At 40.7% G+C, this 20,151-nt stretch overlaps 1 protein-coding gene and 2 long non-coding RNA genes across 11 annotated transcripts in view; 2 read left to right on the top strand and 1 right to left on the bottom strand.

The window, feature by feature from the left end:
* LOC111266932 (uncharacterized) overlaps positions 1-6,130 on the bottom strand; it is a 37,003-nt gene extending 30,873 nt beyond the window's left edge. For 2 of the 3 annotated variants that reach the window (XR_002684329.2, XR_002684328.2), the window contains exon 1: positions 1,086-4,381. This is a non-coding gene — a long non-coding RNA (uncharacterized LOC111266932). Of the gene's footprint in view, positions 1-1,085; positions 4,382-5,723 lie in introns of those variants that run through there. The other variant, XR_015313602.1, reaches the window with a different exon arrangement.
* Positions 1-20,151, top strand: part of LOC111266928 (prolactin-releasing peptide receptor) — a 102,937-nt gene that overhangs the window by 38,145 nt on the left and 44,641 nt on the right. For 4 of the 7 annotated variants that reach the window (XR_015313600.1, XM_022844793.2, XM_022844791.2 and 1 more), the window contains exon 1: positions 9,355-9,828. The exons of 1 other annotated variant lie outside the window; for it this stretch is intronic. Coding sequence is in view for 1 of the 6 variants with exons in the window: in XM_086971138.1 (XP_086827264.1) it covers positions 9,812-9,828 (17 nt within the window). In the remaining 5 variants the exon portion in view is untranslated. Of the gene's footprint in view, positions 1-9,354; positions 9,829-19,174; positions 20,104-20,151 lie in introns of those variants that run through there. 2 more of the 7 variants (XM_022844792.2, XM_022844795.2) reach the window with 2 other exon arrangements.
* Positions 14,395-16,698, top strand: LOC147752617 (uncharacterized). Its single transcript, XR_015313605.1, has 4 exons — positions 14,395-14,559; positions 14,744-15,043; positions 15,578-15,738; positions 15,918-16,698. It is a non-coding gene; the product is annotated as an uncharacterized LOC147752617 (long non-coding RNA).

The following is a 20,151-nucleotide window of genomic DNA, read 5'->3' as shown; positions in this document are numbered from 1 at the left end:
TAAAGTGAGATAATTTACCAGTGCTTATGTTACTGCTATTAGTTTTAAAACCGGAGAAAGATTTCTAGATCTACGATTCCCACTACTCCAAAAAGGTTAATTTCAGCTAGAGTGGACAAAGTAGATTCTGTCTTACATGGTGGAGGGTAGTGTAAGAAATGTTTTTAGTAGTATAACCAGGAAATTTAGATGTGTTTAGGTAACACCGGCCTCACCTAACGAAAACAATACAGCGGACAATGTCGGCTGTTGTGTGTGGCTGACAAAGCAGACATTTTGATATTAAAAAATCCCTTTTCATGGATGATTTGCAATAGAAATATATAACTGCACTCGACTCGGTCATTATACGAAAGGGAAAGTACGAGTAACAACGAAGAACAGCTCGAATTTAGTATTCGTTACAATTAGACCTGTACCCTATAACATAACCCCAAACATGACTCAGATATCTTTATATTATAGTTGCTATTATTGAAAACGATCAAAAAACTCTATTATGACCCATAGATTTTAACGGCATTGAGTAATATTTAAAGAACTACCAGAATCTCATTCCGATCGAACGTTGGGTGATTGAAAAAGTTCTATCGAAGAAGAAAGAAAAAATTTTGAGAGTTCTTAAAGTCAAATATTACCTTAAAATCATCGGACTAAACTAAATATGTGCTATTCTCATCGATGATCTTTTGTTACTTCTTTTCTATTTTAATTTTTGGCCAGGATACCACAACTAGAGGACTCGTCTGGGGGAGTAACGTGAAAAATAACCTTTTCAACCCCTTATCGAAATTGACACCATTAAGAAAGTCTTACAGATTATCGATTGTGTAAGATTTACTAAAATTACCCATTTAAATTCGTTGCATTTTGCCGGGTAGTTAAAGATGTGGGAGGTCTGACATCGTCACAACGAAAGGGGACGCTCCTTCTTTGCGCTAGCTCCGGCTAGTGGACGCCAATCGTTTTGCCCAAGGGAAGCAGCTCATAACGCATGATTTCTTTCTAGTCTACCCAAACGTATAGCATATATTTTATTGGGGTCATTGTAAGCTTCGAGAAAAAATTACAGAATTTTTCCTTACCTTAGATTATAATATTTTTTTGCTGGCTTGAACTGGCTTGATTTTATGACGTCTTCGTCGCAGAATCACAGATATGATCGGGTAGATTTGTATGACGGCCGAACATTGAGCTTCTTTGTATAGCTTGTTTTCTTCGAATGGCCTTTCGCTTCTTTGGCGATGACATGGCTACTCACGTATCACACTTATATGACGTTTACAGTAATCTCAGTAACTTCTTTCGTAGTTGGCTAGTGGCCACGAAGAACATCTTTCACATGAGAATTTCCAGAACGAAAATGCGATAAAATTATAAACGTACGGCGAAATTTTGTACACCTATTACTGTTAGATTCCAGCTTTTAAACGACAGCAACGCCATCTATATAATAGTTAAGGCAGACGAATTAACAGAACCGTTAATACTCGTACGGCCATCAGATAACAGAGATGTTGATCCGAGGAACAGTTTAATTATCAATACTTCTTAAAAACCTATTTTACTCTATAGGAATACACAGGCAGCTGCCTTCTGTGGTGAAGTGTATACCCGTAATGCTTCAACATATAATGGATACACTTTTTTCCAGAAGTGGAAGAAGCGGCCTACTTAGATGACTTAATTGTCCTAAGCCTAATAGCTGAGAAACCGAAATTTACATTTCGTGGAGCTGAAAAGCTAAAGCGACAAGCGAAGTACTTTTACTTTCAGGGAAGCGTTTGATACTTGAGCTCGGAATATTTGAAAAAGGTAAACAGCTCGACTCGAAAGTGGTCAAAATAATCGCTAAGCAAATGTATAAAATGGTCATCTCTGCTTCATGTAACAGAACAACTAAGTAGCCTTTGTTGATTAAATTAAATTTTGTGGATAGGTCATTACACAGACATACGAAACAACCTCAATGGCTCATGAAGTATGAAGGCATGACGCTAATGGACGACACATCCGAGAACCGCATCGTCGTGCTTCTAAGAATTAGGAGATGTCGAAATCTTCCTAAAAATCCGTATTTAGTCGCAATGAACTCTAGACTGCGCTCAATCGCATGCGACCTTGCAATGGTCATTCGTCATAAAACAATAAAAATATTTGCGCAAATTAATTTTAGTAAGGGTTCACTTACTCATAAATTTATAGTAATGACAAAAGTAGCTTCAACGGGATAGCATTTTGTTATCTCTCTGTAATTCTCTGTAAACGGATTGTAAAGCATTTGGCAGACGACCCGTTAGTGGAAAACCCTGGGCTGTGTCCTTTAAAGGACACGTGGAGAAATGACAATCAAGTTCGAACATAACGAGTGTGGTAAAGTCCGTTGTGGATTTACGTTTACACGATCGAACAATAAGTAAGTAATAGAGTTATGCAACTGCTATAATGGTCCTATGAGCGCGGTGGTCAAAGGCATTAGCAGGGTTCCTCCTAATAGCACGACCCTCAATTGCGTAGATGTCAAGGCTTCCCGCCAACACGGAAATGAAACCGCGAGAGATAGAAGTGAAGGATCCTTAATCGTGCGTGCGAGCCCACCCAGCGTGTTTGGTAGGTGATGTCAGCGATGGTCTAGGGAGCGCATTCGCTTGCTATATTGTTTTTAGGTAAATGAGTGGATGAATTGGAAATGCGCTGCCATAGAAATGGTACTTACATCGAGAATCGGCTAGCTTAGTCCTGTCAAAGGCTGTTCGAACTTCAAGTTATTTCACTATCAATGAGTCTACGAAGATCGTGTAACTCAGTGCGGCAAAGCTATGCATAATCTAGGCTCACAAACTTATAGCCCTCAGTAAGTATTGAGCACGAATCATAATGACAAGATATGCCCGCATGCGTGCGCATTCTCCAGTTTGATAGTATCCGTATATTTAAGCAAACTTTATTGATTGATCCATAACTCTGACCCGTTTAACAGGTTCGCTCATTAGACCTGTGATGTATAACACACAATGTATCTCTTATGTCACTAATACAGAATGTGTAGAAACAAGCTTCGATGTTTGCGTTTATCTCGATTTGATTGATCGGTGAAAGTCCTAAACTTGCCTAGTTCGCTACCATTCTAGCCAACCTTCGTGTTAGATCTTGTGGCTCTTCTGACATGGGTTGTCAGATCGAGAGTCCATCAGAACAATTCAGAAAATATGTTCCTTAAAAATTGGAAAAAAATATGCGTGGCTCTCTTGGCGTGGAAATTCTTATTTCTCCGTATTGTGCTTTCTTGCTAGTCCATTTCTAAAGTACTCGTTGGGTGAATTTTCCTGAAATGCTTTATCGCATTTTTAAGGACAGATACATGAAAAACTTATCTAATCCAAATCAGCAAAAAATTGCTTTTTTTTTTTTTACACGAAAGCTCTTTTCCGCAAGGCTAGTAACATGTCACAACAAAAGCTTAGCTCTTTGTTCTAGGTCAACCACTTGGGTTTCTGGGGTACCCAAAAAGCTGACCCGCAGTAATCTAATTTTCACGTATATCATTATTGTTCACTTATCATGTTCAATGAAAGTTATCTACCATAGGCATGTTCTACTAAGGAAGGTATTTTAGATGGTTCTAACGCATAGATAATGCTTTAGATTGCTGTCGAGTTAGTGTGTCAGTTAAAGTCGAAGACGCAATTTGCGCCTTTAAATGCTAATTATATTACGTTTTTAACGCGATTTAATTAAGAACGTTATATACGTTTCATGGATGCATTATGTATACATTTCTTCCTCAATGCTATAGCAAGGTATCATGTCACACGCACAGATGTTTAGCGAACAATCACGGTCGATCTGTCACACAGCTACAGCCTTCTCCATATATTTACTCGTCACAAATATATGCCTGATTATAGTAATTATGACTCAGCCAATAGATAGAAACAGAGTTGTTGCATTCGCGACTCCGCTCACTAAGTTAACACGGTCGTATAAACCTAACTCGCTGGCTCCTTGAGCCCCGTTCGGGAATGCCAACATCTTTCGAACGCGCTTTGCATAAACAGAGATATTGTGTTCTTTGATGGTCTTAACCACTTTAAGATTTTATGCTTGTCGAACGGACGAACCACCCCTCTTCAGATCTCGTGGGCGGAATAGTGGTTAGGTCCATCACTCAAAAAGCAATAGCTTCTACACATACGTAGATGTAGCGGTTTAATTTATCCTAATTTGTTCTCATCACCATCTAACACAGCCGGTGAACGACTGCAGATCATCTGTGCTAGCCACTTCTTTTTCGCTTTCCTTTCGTTCAACCGCCATGTGCTGGTCGTACAAATGGAAAACTTGCCTAGATCTATGTCAGACACGTTTATGCGGCAACATGTGTAGATTACGTACGCCGGGATGCATCCCAAAGCAAAGCTATTCGATACTGATATTTCATGTAATACGAAAGATACACTCATGAGAGACGCCCACGGGGGCAGGACGTTATGACAAGAGCTGAATAAGAACATACACAGAAACGGTTGCACGCACTTAATTTCACAAATGACGTGCATATATTTACGCTCCGCACGCACCTGCGACACCGAATGCGAACGTTATTTCCGTGCGTATCTGGCTCGAATGCTGCTTTGTTAGAATTGTCAATTTGAATGGCGAAGCACTATCATCGATAAAGGTCACGGCTATTACGTATCAAATAGGCGGCAAACCTTTGTGCCTTTTTCAAAACCCATTTTTTTTCATAAAATAGTCATCTACTTTTCTATCCAGTCGACATGTTCTCATTGGAAATAGCTAACATATCGAACTAAACATACGATGATCTATGGTAAAGACACAATTCGAAGCACTGTGGTGTCCCATGGTTTTCATAGTGATTAGATCATTGATTAAATACGAGCTATATCCGTTTTTTGCTACTTCTTTCGTACGCGTTCCGCAGCGACGTACTCTGTAACGGCTGTCAGAACCTGTTTTACGTTCTGGCTTTTGCCCATCGGTTCTAGATCGTGTCAAAGTCTCAACAACAGCCTTCACTTGAGGTGTTATGGCCGCAAGCTTTTCGGATAAGCTAACATAAGCCGTTAGAGACTTTCGTAGCTGACCTGTGATCCTTTTCGCACTGGAAAGCTCCTTCGATGCCGTGAAACCGCCGTCTAAAGGTCAACGGTCGCAACATTCAGCAGTCATCAGTACGCTGTTTCAGGTCAACGCATATTGAATGCTGAAACTATAGCGGTGATCTTCTTATATCTGAGACATACTGGACGAAGTACGCACAGATACAACGAGCGCAACGTGATATAGGCAGTTAGTATCACGACGCTTAAATCGTACAGATTCCGCTTTTACTTGGAAACACGATGTGTACGACGTGGAAGTTGATTTTACACTAATTTTTATTAACGTCGTCTCTTGTATTTGCATAGAGATCCTGCTGGTGGATCATGTTTTTAAAAGGTGCCGGATGACAAGAGACTTTTAATAAATAAAGGCCACTAGCCCGCTGTTTTAGCATAAAATTAGAACCTAGTTGGACCTCTGTTGCGACGACTAGATTATCAGTAAAGAAGTGAAAGGTACACAAATCTCTTTAGTTTATATGAGCAAGTTTTACGTATTGCTTAAAATATTCGTTAAGACCCGGATCTTCTACAAAATATTAGCAATAAATGGTGCCTAGGATTGCCACGTTTCTATAAGCTTTAAGCACTTACGAAGCTGTTAAGTTCATGAACGATTTTAAAAGCGCGTGTAAGTTGATTTTCCAGGATGACCAACAAATCAAGTGCGTCACATTGTACTCATCGTAAACAACCCCTCAGCAAACTCTCGTTTAGCAATACAAAAACTGCGAGAGACCCTTTGCACGGGTGCGCGGGGTAAAGGGTTACGCACCAACAAAAAGAACTCAGCTGGGGATTCCGTGTTTGCATTGTACGTTGAACTGACATTGCTGACGTGTTATCTCCACAATGCAAACCTCAGCGTACCAGGACATGTATAACATTATACCACAAGTACGAGCCAGCCCGTTGAATATGGCACCAAGCAACGTCATGACCGCAATAAATTTGTGAGAAACCCTAATTTTTTATATTTTGAGAATAAAGCAGCTGGTACCGTTTCCAGATGAACAAGCTAGTTGGCCTTCCTTGTTCCCTAACTGTTTTACTTTATGCTTTAATGCTCTAATGCCTACTTGTAATATGGCCTTTAACAGCGGTGCGCTTCTTCACACACGGACTAGTAGCAGCTGGCGAATATGTTTTATACGAAAATGCTGAGAAAAATATCAAACAAACGAACGCGACTATGACTTTCGCCACATACCAGAAAGAAGATTGCTGAGAATCCTTCTATTACATTGCCCTGGGGCTCTTTGGAACGAAAAAGAAGGAATGTTTTGGGTGAATTATAATCATGCAAATATGAAAAGTGGATACTATACTAGTTAAAATGTCGGAAGCCCTGCGTTAAACTACCTCAGAGAATTACTGCACAGTAACTGCGCGTTTCGCCGCACGCGAGAATCTACAGTAGAAGTAAAGTCGTGTCCAGGCTTCGGGGAATATTTCGCAGAGACAACGAGTCGCATTTTACCCATCCACACATCTCATATGTGCGTAAATGTTCGAGGGACCTAAGTCTCCTAGTAGTAGGCCTCTAGCACTATAAACGTGTCGCTATTTGGTTAACGGAGGTCAAAAAGTACATTAAAATAACATTTAAATTAAAAAAATTACTCGTCGATTGGACGGAGACGCATTGTTTGTTCGTGCTGTGACTTGATTGCGTTTCCCGATCTAAATTGTAGTACGCTTCTGTAACTTTCGATTGATATGCTCAGACGATGATGACGATGAATAACATATTGATACGGAAATTTTCAGAGGCGACATTGTATTCTTGGCAGAAGCATCCTAACTCAAGACAGTTTCTCGTTGTTCCTAGTAACTGTATTCGTATCAATACTGTGTAATGGTATTTAAAACTATGTTTGTGGGAACATGAAGCAAGATCAGTCCCAAGCGGCGACGAGAGAGTACAGGTCTTCGGTGGCCTTAAACCGACAGCGTACAACCCGTCACAAATGCGTTTGCAGAACAAGCAGAAACGGATTCCAGCTTAACAAAAGAGAAAATTCCTAGCAGGAAAAAAAACACTCCGTATTCCAGTTTCTAACGCTCCCCCTCCTTCCGTTGGCAGCGAAAGGGTTCAACGTAAATAGGTGAACCATACCACGGATTGTTCGGGAAAATCTATACGTCATATGCCGCACAGATGCGTCTTGAGGCCTATAAAACTAACGAAATATGATTGGTCCAGTTTGCTTCTTAATTCTTTCGTCTTTGATAAGAGAAGTTTATCACTAAAGCAGACATCAGCTGCAGGTATGTGTTCTACATGCGTAGGGAAGTTTGTTTGCATGTTCCTCAGTCATATGCCGAACTTAAGCAAGCGTTCGGGGAGAAACCATACGTTCTCCAGGAAAATAGTGCATCGGTTTATGTCGGTCACTGGCTGGAGTCCAGAGTTGACTGCTTGAGAATATGAGCCTGTTCTAAAGTGGGCAAATATGACCGGCAAACAGCCCAGATTCGAATTCGTTGGATTAGTATTGACTGAGAGAGAAAGAGTTTATAAGCCTCGTCACGATAATGCGTGCTCCCTAATTCGTGCTACTAAAAAGGAGCTTGTAAGGAAACACCTGAAACAAGTCTATGAGCAATTTAGGTCCGGAATCAGGGTGAATGATGGTTATATTAAGGATAAGTATGACCATGAGGAATGACACTTTTAGCGTAGGCTAAGTCCTAGTCAATATCTACTGCCGTTTAAATACGTTCTAAGAAACAGCTGATCAAACCGTTCTTCGTTTAGATGCCCCTGCCTGTGAGTAGATTCTTACGGTGTAAAGACAACATCACTGTGTTCAGATCATTTATGCTTATTTCATTTCTGATAGCGCTACAAGGGTAAACTACTTTCCTAGAAAGAAAAAGAAACCTTTCTAGCGACGTCTATCTAGCCTTTTAAGCTCTCTAGGAGATGTATTTTCAGCGAAGACTTATCTAATTGTAATTAAGGTACACGTTTAGTGGAGCCAGACGCAGCTGGCTCTTCGATTTAACGTTGGCTTTTGACTCTAATAACATAGCAGATCAGCTCAGCTATGTTATTTTTATTCAGCCAGGACACGCCCTTGTTATAAAGCAATAGCCAGGAAGACTAATGAGAAAAGCTCTGTTTCTTTTCTAATGATTGCACATAATGCTTTGAATTTAAAATAGCGCCTGAAAAACTAGTAGTTATTGCGAGCCCAAACCATTTACTCAACTATTTAAATTATGGGCCCTCTATTTTACGACTTTTGACTAATAAGGCAATCAGTCTTGTAACAAAACCGCGGGCGTGAGCTAGCGCTCTCGATTTAAGTGGGTGTTCGCTCGAATGCAATATTTCCTTGTATTACATAGTGATCGATGCTTGGTAGATCTTTTAAGCGGTCAGTGATGAAATAAAGGAAGAAGAATCGACCACTCGCGAGGAAACTGAGGATGATATTATTCGACGGGAAACTTTTGAGGAACGCTAACAGTAACTGACATGGCTAAGTTCATGTTAATTAGAAAAGAAGAATGTAACGAAAAAAGGCGAAACTTTGATGAGCATACTTGCCCTTGTTAGCCGTTAGTTACACTTTATATGTTTATAATGTTTTGCCGTAAAAGCTAAGAAATATCCCCAAAAGGGCACAAAGAAATATAGGGAAACACTAGCTGTTTAGTGAGAACGCATCTGGATTGCCATTATGCCCTAGGTGGTTCCAGGGCGAAAAGTTTCATCAAGAAATCCGCTCCCAACGATCAATCTACAGTTCACAATGTTAAAGTTGCAGCTGCCGTTGGTCGTTGACGTTAGTCGAACTAATAAGCTCATTGTGTTCCGGCTGAATTTTCGAGCAGCCGAGAGTAGTGCGAGATAACTTGGGGGAGAAAATGTTGATGATTAAAAAAGTAACTGATCATTACATATGAATAAATGTTACATAAACTATTTTCTCTTGCGGCTCGTTGAAGCGATCGCTCACTCGTCTACGGACTAAAACAAGGGCCTTTTCTATGCAAAGTAAGAAAAGAAAAATATGGTTGTTGGCCATTTTCCGCTCTTGGCAGGTGGCATAAGTACGGAACTAAGACGTTCCCTCTTTAAGGCTTTTATCGCACACGTCTATATGAAGCCGGCACGATTCGTTGTGCCAAATAGTTACGGCGTGATCCGAAGAGGGCGCGTCGTTCAGCGGAGTATAAAGGCCGCTAGATGAGCAATCCAACCGTCAGTCCGCCTGCAGATTTCAAACTACAGTACAGCGGATCGGATCTATGTGTCAAACGCTACGTTTGCGACGGGTATTCGTTATCGTTGTTATTAGATGATACTAAATTAGTGCGTTAATCATTTGACGATACATCTATGTGCTGTCATTGTTTTCGGGGTTTAGTTCGATAAATAAGTATTGATGATGACTGGGCCGTTCCAGTCGATTGCGGCTGCTACCATCCTTGGATTTCACTTTCATCCGTTCCTCGAATGCTCATTATGACTGTGTCATAAATTACCTCGTTATCATAAACTTTTAACGACCATATCGCATTAGTGCTGCCGGCAAGTTTGAAGATAAAACGAAATTAGAGCAGTGTTCGGATAGCGGTAAACAAAGTACCTTTCTGGACCGGTGATCAGAGCAGATCATTATAGTTCGACTCATGTGGCGCGGATGATACTATTCAGGTATTGATCGATGGCTGAGAGAAACAGGTTGGTATGTACGTATACTAGATCTAAACGTCTTTTTCGGCCATTTCTCGAACACTTGTTTAAGAGAGTTCTACCTTTGCAACACAGCGCGGCCAAGTTCCTCAGCCGCCCAACGAAAAATAACTCGCCGGCGGAAATAGTAGTCTACAGTTGAGCGAAAGAAAAAGAGCTTTGAAAGAGATTGTCAGAGACACCACTTTGCTCGAGTTTCGGGCGAGGGGAAGTTAGGGAAAACGGGAGACATGCAGATCGAGAATGACGAAAACCTTGACGGCTAGGAGCTATAAAGTTGGTATTTCAAGTTTTGTTTGAAGCAACCAACTGTAGAAGGACAGTTGGATTGTTCTCTTTTTCAGTCTCAATGTTCAAAACCACTGCTTTGTGCACTTCAACAGATCAGATTGATAGAAATCTTTGTAGCAATTAATTCATAGACGAGAGAGATGTTTATACTGCCGCATTTGGTCGTGCGCCCAAAACTGTGTATCAATTAGTTGTTAGTCCTGCCTATCTACCTGCCTACCTCATGGGATCCGTTTGCAAAACAGCAGTAAATTTTTAAAACAGCTACTAGATGATGATCGCTCTCGTGGCTTTTAGTAAAAACATAACATTTTTAGACGTTTTTATCTAAGCTAAAAATGGTGATCTATAGAACCCAGCTCCTTGTAACTAGCGCTGCTATAGCGCAAATGAGTGATGGTGAGAGCAGCTATTGCTAAGTGATCCTTGACCTAATTCAGGCCTAGAGTGCAAGCTAAACATTTTCCCAGCTGTTACCTGATGTTGTCCTGTAAAACGAAGAGCTAGACGGTGAACGTTTACATACTATTGCACTGAACTACTCAACTACACAATCTTTAAAATTCAATTCAGGAAAGTTTCGTTAACACTATTAACGATATTCAGCTGTCTCTTTGACGATAGCACGCATCCAAGGCGTCTCTGTATGTAAGGCTCAGCTTTCTGTTCGTTCTAGTCGAATTGAAGGCAATACTTTTAATTTCACTACGATAATTTGAAATGCAAACAACTCTCCATAGACACTCGGCAGTAGCCTAAGGGTATAGAGGAGAGACTGTTGTCCTTAAAATAGTCTGTCGGATTGTATTGCCTAATTCAACCTTTAACTCCTATTGTCGCGTTGACTCGTAATCACGAATGGAACGCAATCATGCAATAGCGAGCCTAGCAACCCTTAGAAACATCTGTTTTTTTTTTTGCTCTATATTTGCGTGTCACACGCAATAAACAGCACCCAATGCCACAGTGTTTTCATTATTTACTGGCTTTCTTTGCTTTATTTATTATGCATAGTATACATAGCAACGCGTATACGATCTAAAGGCATGTACATTTAACGTATCATACTTCATAAGAAGGGACTATAAAAGAACAATCGAATAATTGTGTGTTGGTCTAATAAATGAGACCTTTAATGGAAAAAAAAAATCTAAGGCTTTCATAATTCCAATTGATAAGAAGAACATAATTCTGATACGAATTGTCACTGGAGATCTCTCCGTCAAAGTTACCTGTACTGAGCAACGTTACGTTAACTGTGAAGATTCAATGCTCCTAAATATAGCTCTATTTAGCTTCATTTAGTTCAATTATTAAGGCAGTACGCCGTTCATTCGCCGGCATTTTGTAACACATACGCACATCTGGTATTGTTGATTCCTATACGATATGATTCTTTTAACTCATGCTTCTTTTGGATTAAACATCATCGCCCCATATCTCGATGGGTGTAAGTAATGTCGATACAGTTAGACATCATAAGACCTACGACGGTTTCTAATCCCTAACCTAACCTAACCTATCTTCTTTTTTTACCTAGCTACCTCAAGCTAAGTTTGCTTTGGGCCATATACGAAGCAAAACAGACGCGAAAAATGAACGTCAATTTTCCAAGCTTGTTTGGACTAAATGTTGCACAACTTTCCTGATACGACAAACACGAACTACTAGAGAAGTGAGATAGTCCTACCATTGATGGCCACGCCTTATGCAAGCTAACCGCTGGCTTTTAGGCCGCTCGTGAGGTGATTTTGTATGCCTTTTTTTTTTTGCTCAGTATTCCAAGTTTGTCTATTATATACTAGGTGAAAAAAATACAGACAGACACGCTAATAGATAGTATAATTAGTGTATTATATATATATATATGTAGTGTAGTATAAGAAATTTCAATTTCGTAGAGATTATTGACGTTTATATCCATCAATATTGTTGGATTTAGCTTTATCTAAATATTGACTAAGTACGCTACCGTGCCTGCGTACTTGATAGCTAGTAATCTTTGCTTGTCCGGATTACGACAAACGACGCAAGCCACTACCGAGCTAAAAATGTATCATACCGTCAATAACAGTCCTTGTTTCGTTTTTTCTAAAGTGAGCTGGCAATTCGTCATATTCCGCTAACCTAACTGTGTCTAAGATGAGTGCGACATGGTAACACTCCAGTCTCCTGAACGTCTGCTCTTTTGAATTGGTAAGCTAGGCATATCGAACTGGGCTATCAGCATATTTGTCCTGCCATCGCTTTTTTTTATTGAGTCTAACCTGTCCTTTGGGGCTATGTCGCGGTATATTTCAATGAAATTGTGATTGCATTAGACGGCATAAAAAGGAAAGCTAATCATGGCTACACGGCCTAGTTTGCCTCTACTTCTAAATCCACGGTTTTGCAATTATCTAACACTGTAACTTTGTTATTGTCACTCCATGAAATGCTTGTATTACCTGGCTTACCTAGTACGGTATAACGTTAAGCTCTAAAATTTGGCAGAAATTTACTGTTTTTGGATACACTTTGGAAAACTGCACGTTAAAAAAGCTTTTACTTCGTGAAAACCTCCAGACACTTTATTACATCTATAGCCCCACGGACGTCGCACCATTCCTGAATCACTTACCTACATTGCCAGCACAGATTACTGGTTGTACACAGCGGTATAGCGACGAGCGAGTGTTCCATTGAGCCAACTTCAGAAGCGAAAACCTATGTTATGCTTCCCAAAACTGCTATGCCCCTCGATTGCGTTTCGCAAGCCGAGAACGGAGAACCGACCTATTGGGGTCGCTAAGTATAGGTCTATGCCTATCAACGAGAACCCTAAAAGGGCAGACCAGTAAATGCGAGACGCTTTCAATGAACGAAACTCTCGGCCTTAACGAGACCTCTTCAACATATGAGCTAACAGCGTCGACCCATGTTTGGACAACGTTCAACTATAGCCAAGTCATGGACAAATCCTGGCAACGTGTTCTTCGGCCAGATTGACAGCTTATCATTCGATTTACAATCCACAACTTCGGCACGGTAAGATTCCCGTGCTTGGAGTTCTGTAACGAGATTTGTTGGGAGTATGGGGAACAGACTGACCGCACGCGTCTTACTGATGATGCTCTCCGTCGTATCTTAGCACAGATTTCATTTAAACAATAAACGCCAGTAAAATCCGAGGATTGCAATCTACGTTGAGCAGAAGTTATTGATTGACGAGCGAGTGTCTGCCCGTTCGTGCTCCTTCTGGAATTTAGTTAACAGCAATATACTACTCCGATTGTTCCAGCGCAAATTACAACGGGGATGCAACAGTGGTCAGGCTCACTCACAAAATCATTCTCGTCATGGAAAGCTGGCTGGTCCTCTGACAGAACGAAATTATAAAATTTTTTTTACTACTAGTTCTAAAGTGGGCTGTGCAGTTGTCCTTTATCTACAAAGAAACACAGTTTACCCTGACCTTTGACGATCCATTCGTTTAGATCGGTGTTAATTTTGACAAGGTTGCTTTCGCGTCTGCTATAGCAAAATACCGAGTCAATATATAAGAAAGTTATCACGACGCCATAGCTGGACGGCGGACCATTCAAACAGATGGCGTCTAGACAGCCGCCTTCCTAATCCACTGCGAAATCGGCTCTGTGGTGGGAGGCTATTGGATCTACCTCAATTTTTTTTGGCCTCGTCAACCCGATGATCGGGCAGGCCGATCGCTCCGATGGTGTTCGGTTTCAGAATAAGCAGGTTGGATAGCTGTCCTATGGGAGGCCTTCCTGCACTTTTTCATTCAACAGAGCGAAACCGTCCTTTAGTAACAATAGGGCTCTTGGAGGACGTGCATTTTTCCCTTCTTCTAGTGAATTAGCGATTAGTGTGTCTCACTCGGGTTCAGCTTCAGCACCAGGCAGAAGGAAAAGAACTGTAATAATACGTCCCCTTCGTTCTGTTGAATAGAGAAGTGTGAATCAGGTTCATGTCAAGATTATAGCACATTGACGTGTACCTTGCCGCCGTCTCGAAACGTATTTTGCCAGCCAATCGGTAGTTCAGGACAAACGTTTCGCAAGGTAAAACGCTAATTTCTGTGTAAACACAGAAAAATAAGAACAATTATTTACAGTTCTGTTAATAGCATCGATCTGAAGTTTGAGATGTTAACTTTGACAACACCTAAAACTAGCAATGTCTAAGTGTGTACGTAACATAGCAGACCGTATCACATATATCTTTTTCTTTCTTTTAAGTTCACATTCGCATCTCATAGTCGGGAGCTTTCCGTACATTTCCCGAATCCTAGCTGGCCGTTGCGCATGCCATATCCTCACTCGTCACCTATATGAAGTTACTAAATGCCTATCATTCGCATGACTGGTGGGAGACATTTCAGCTTATCCTGGTAGTACTTCTGCCTACTACAGACTCTCTATTTCAGACGTATGTATAAGTTTTTTTTTGAAATCCGTAGAGGGCTACAGTTGTAAAGAACAGCTGTTAGAATACAATATACTTTCGAACGAATGAGAACCTTGCATAGCTGAATATCTAGAATAGAGATACAGAAGCCGAAGGCCGAACGTCTCTATTGGCTGCATTCTTTTTTTTTCGGGTAATAACCAAGAACATAGCAAACCATGGTCTTGGTTCGCTCAACTTTACGAGATATGGCAGCCATGATATCCCTTGGAGTCACTGCCTCTAGTAGAAAGCATAGCACTAGTGCAATAAGCGCCGAGCTGGAAGACATCCGTGATTGAGACACTCGCTGCCAACTCGGCTCCAGTACCCACTTTGACAAGACTAAACAGCTGTGGAGCGATTAACAGTGAGGTGTGTGGATGTGAATAAGAGGCCCCCGTGGGGTTGGACAGCCTGCATGTTTTACTGGGCCACCTTTTGAAGTGTCGTGATTGACGCTAAGGTAAGCTTATTTACATGAATTAGGCCCTTTTATATACATATCGCTATAACCATAAATGCTTCTCTGTTTGTGTGCGATGTATGCCCATTGCAAAAGCACTAGTGAGATGTTGAAATGCCACTTACATGACGCCTTTTTCTGTACTTCAACTAGAATAACAACAAGTCGACCTACTCGTGAGAGGGTCGACGACACTGATAGTAGGGCTTTGTAATTAATCTCGGCTCACCGAAGTCGGGCCCGGTTTATTTCGAAACTGAATTTTTATTATTCGGATCCATGCTGAACGGAAGTATCAGTAGTATAATAGGGTGCAAAGTCTTTTTTGATCTGTAGCTTTGGTGTAATTGTGGTACATGACTGGACGAGGTCGTTACTTCAGTAAGCAATATTCAACGAGTTGAACGTCTTTGGTAGAAGCGTTTTCCTCGAACTTCTGTAGAAGTTCAGGAAAAATAGTCTAGGTCATCTTCGTCAGCGTTTGCCCGTAACTCGCCGAAACTTGAAAAGTCTTATTTTGCACGATTGCTACAGATGTTAACTGAGGATAGCAGCGAATGAACGACATCCATTCTATCTCTTCGACAAAATCATGGTCGTGTTTGCCTGCCCTGCATCGACACATTGTAAACGGCCGTTGGATTAACCAGTCTAATATCATCTCTGTCGCTATGGTCCTACTATCGAAAACCAGAGTACGGTTTGATAAAATGTTTAAGCGTAATCTCTTTAACTTTCTTTAATAATGATTGCTTGTAGCTATACTAGAGCGTCGACGAAAGCATATCGTACGCGTATTCTATATATAAATAGAAATTCTTCATGGAAGATGAAATTTAATTTAATGATACATAATATTTTACATTTGTTACAGATAGATTCTGACAATTTTATACGCAGTCGTTTGGAGTGCTCGGTCATAGTTTCGGCTACGTGGGCGCCGATGGTGGTCTAGGGTCGAATATGGCAGTAGGCAGAGACAAGCTTCGTTTTGTGACGAAGTCAGCCATCTGTACGATGGGACGCCTAACGTAAAATTCGAAATATAGCGGCGCCGTAGATGATGTCGCCACGGGCGCGCACTAAAACGCATTTTACGTAAAAGTTCACAAGTACCTACGGATAAGTGCCTCTAGGGTTAAGCGATTTATTGGAAAGGGGCGTGTAAACATGACGCTCACAAATTCGCGCGGAAGATGTCTTCATTGCAGTAATTGGCCACTAGCCGATATGGAACGGTCAATAAATACGCTGCCGTGTAGATTATCAAGAGAAAAAAACGTGATATATGTAAGATGCAGGTTAAACACTTTTCCCTGCCCAAACTTCAGATACAGTTACATCTACTTACGAGCTTCGTCGAACATAAATAAACTGCCCCTTTTATCTACCCAAAATAACACTGACATGCGCCGCTGTTATAATTCTATGTGGTTGTTGTACAGAATATGTGCTGCTACCCACAAAGAATCAACGTGCAACAGCTAACATGTATTGAACATTTTATTATTATTATATATAGTATCGGATATATCGGTATAATAATATCGGATAAATAAAGTAATCAAATCGGATGAATTTCTGGTCGTGGAAAGTGTTTCTAAATCTTACAAACGTTTGAACGGGTCCTGTTAAAGTCGATCAATTTTCAAGCGCAACCTATTTAACACAAGCGGTGACAGGGTAAGTAGGCATCGAGCTCACGGTCGCAGGGTTTCGGGTTTGATCTCCAAATCATTACTTTTGCCCACTGTGTAATTATAATTGACGACCGCAATTGTTATTATTGAATATTGTTATTCACAGTACAGAATTTTACGTGTCATGTAACGACACGATCATCGTCACGTCAGTAGATTTCAGCTGCGTGTCTAGGTTCGGAGCTGTTGTACTTTTCAACTTATTTCGTAACTAACTAACTAACTTGTTATAATGGCAATATACACAAGCGTAGCTTTCCTTCTGTCACCAAAGCCTGGAACTTTAACTACCGTAACTACTACGTCATATGTTTACCACTAATGTTATTAGGATTCTGCCTTGGATATCTTCAGCGATAATTAAGACCACCTCGCTGCATTACAGCCTCTTAGGGAGATCTGTTAAATAAATAAATAAATTATTCTTTTATCGAATGCGAGTATATATGGTCTCCCGGGTTCATGAAACATTTTTCAGAATTGGTCATAGGTGGTCCGCTAATAAGCCTGATTATACATCTGTATTTGCTGTATCCAGGGCATCCTCAGACGTTCATGTGGAGAAAGTTGCGGCCGCAAGATTTAGTTGACTTAGACGACTCAATTGAAAAAAAAAACACTTAAAAGTCCTAGTTACCGTTAAAAAATGTTCAATACATGACTTTAACTTAACGTATGCTTGCTAGACCTAGACATATTGAGTTTTTAGAACACAAGGTATGCGAAAGTTCAGCATCTTCTACCAAGACTTTTATACAGTATTTTATACAGTTACTTTCAAAGTGGTGTTTGTTATTTGGAAAATTTTATTAGTCCCACAGGAACACATTTGGTTTGATTCTGGGAGACTATCTTCGTTACTTCTTGAGGCAAAATTGTTCTAGCGAGATCGATATCTATAGGAGCCAAGCCTTAAAAGGACACTATATCCAATTTTTTCTTATGTGATGGTACGCTTGCCTTCTCTAAAAGAGAATCATTAATTTTTTAGACAAAAAAATACTTTGGTGCTTCGCTATCTTATTTCAAAGCATTGTTGTGAACTCTCTACCGGAGTTTTGCTACAAGCATTGTCTACTGCGAGCTACGCTATAACATAGAAAACTAAAAAAGTAAATTTAATTTAATAAGAATCTGCTGTGTTGCAACATTGGTGATGATCTGTTTGCCTGATTCCAGCTGTTATCCAAAATTACACGCCAAGACTGAATGGTGAATTCGGTTCTGGAAAGCGTAAATGGACTTAACGGATCAAAATTCACCATTATACTTTATAGCCTTTCAGAAAATATCCGTAAGCTTGGTATTACCAATAGAAGCGCCTATTGGTGCACCTTTAAGCCCTCTATTCGACAGATCACAGCCATAGCATATCGCTGCCTCTACTAGAAAAGGTCGATCATTGCACTTTGCCTGCCCATCGTTTGTAGCAGACAGGGGCAATATAGCAAATAGTGGAACTGTTGTACTCCTCATTTATTCGGCTCCGTTAGCAACTGATCAATATATACTCCGAAAAAAATAGCCAGCTATGCTAAATATTAATTAAATGACGCCTATTGCTCACTGATCTAACAGCTGACTGTGCTCCATAAAGTTGACTCGATAGAAAGTAGTTACGTCCCATTTAATTTTGTCTTTTTTCTGTGTTTTACACGATTCTGGACGTCAAGAAGCATCGAATTTTTAGCCAAATAAATATTCATTTAGAAGAATTTCCGCCTTCGGCAGCTAGCTGTGCTAGATGATCACTGACATATTATTACAAATAGGCTAAAAGAAAAACTAAAATTATCTAACGGAAACCTGCTTCGCGACCATTTTATTAAGAATACGTCCCACTTTAGCTGGTTTAGCTGATGAATCAAGGAACAGGACGAACATTATTCTATCCTATACGAAGCGATATATATGAAAGACTGCACTTCGTTTCGATAAACAGGCCTTTTGACATTAAAAGGAAACATTTCGATTACAAAAGGAACATGGTACGAGTGTAATTCGGTTACTGTACCATAGTATGGGCTTTGTAACGCAATTATAAGCTTTGAGAGAGATAGGTGGCCTGCTTATTCAGGTCATCTGGTGATTTAACACAGTTATGCAAAGTAATTGCAGTCCTACTAAATCAAAATAAATGAATTGACGGCTTTTACTCTGAGATACCGATGAATGCCATGCGCTTCCCTCTTGGATCAGCAGATCGGGTCCGTTAATTTTTACAGGACGCGTGATCACTCTTGCACGAGCTTCATTAGTAACAGGTTGCAAGAAACAGCTCTCGTCTGGTGATGAGGTGCTTAGCGCTAGTTTTAAATCTGTATCATAATCCCCTTCGCGTAGTGAAAAGATACATTTGTCGGTCGGCCTAGTTTTGTACAACCGTGTCACACTTTGCTGTCATGCTTATTATATTTTCCATTCGTTGCAGTCGGTATCACACGGAGCAGGCAGCAGAACTGCCACTACATGCGTACACGCATCCGCGAAGGCTACCCACGATCAAATCTGCACGGTCACGTACCGTAGAGCTCAACCATCATCTTCACTCTTGCTGGTGTATTTTATAACAGCAGCGTCTTTCACTCGGCGTCCCTTTAGACTACGCCATGCTTGGTATAGTCCTCGTCAAAGACAGCGCGGAAGGTAGGCTTTGGAGCTTCGTGCCTGTGTTACTTCCGCCACAAGATGGAAAAGGAGATCCTTTGTCGCAACAGACATCTGATTATTGCGTAAGCTTGTTAAGCTGGCCAAATCGCGTCTGAGACTTTGGTGAAACGAAAGAGGTTACCACTCGAAAAGTCTTCTGAGAAGAAGCTGTGTGTTCCTGTTGCAATCCGTTGAAGATACAATCGAGTATAGCATTCGTTTCATTGCATAAATGCCATACGCCATGACGCGCCTTCGTCCCACGCCGTGCGCACGATTCCCCGAGTACACCGGATAGAAAACCAATATACCCAGTGAATCGTCGATATTTATATAGACACGGTCCACTGAATGTGAGTGGATTAACGAAGACGAGAAAAACGGTGATTTGCTGATACACTTACGACAAAACGATGTCCGGCAGCTCTCTGCAACAGCGTAAAGTGTTCAATATAGAAGGGATCTTCCTGCAGCCGTAATTTGTTTGTTTACTGTTTCCCTCAACTGCTCTACGCAAACTCTTGAATACGTTTACGTGACAGTTCCTTCATATTGAGTTTGAATAGAGAACAGTCTCGCTTGTAGTTTCATTGCTGGCTGATAACCCAGCGAAGTACATATTCTTCAAGCGCGCCTTATTCGAGAAAATATGAAAACGCAAAACTTCCTGTGCTTGGTTCGGTCCCTTGGACCAATCGAAGTACATTAATGGTAATTATTATCATACGTGTACCACTATTCCCTCCGTACGAACTATCA

The sequence above is a fragment of the Varroa jacobsoni genome, unplaced genomic scaffold (genome assembly GCF_002532875.2).
Source record: "Varroa jacobsoni isolate VJ856 unplaced genomic scaffold, vjacob_1.0 scaffold_1129, whole genome shotgun sequence".
NCBI lineage: Eukaryota > Metazoa > Arthropoda > Arachnida > Mesostigmata > Varroidae > Varroa > Varroa jacobsoni.
This window is presented reverse-complemented; position numbering and strand designations above follow the sequence as displayed.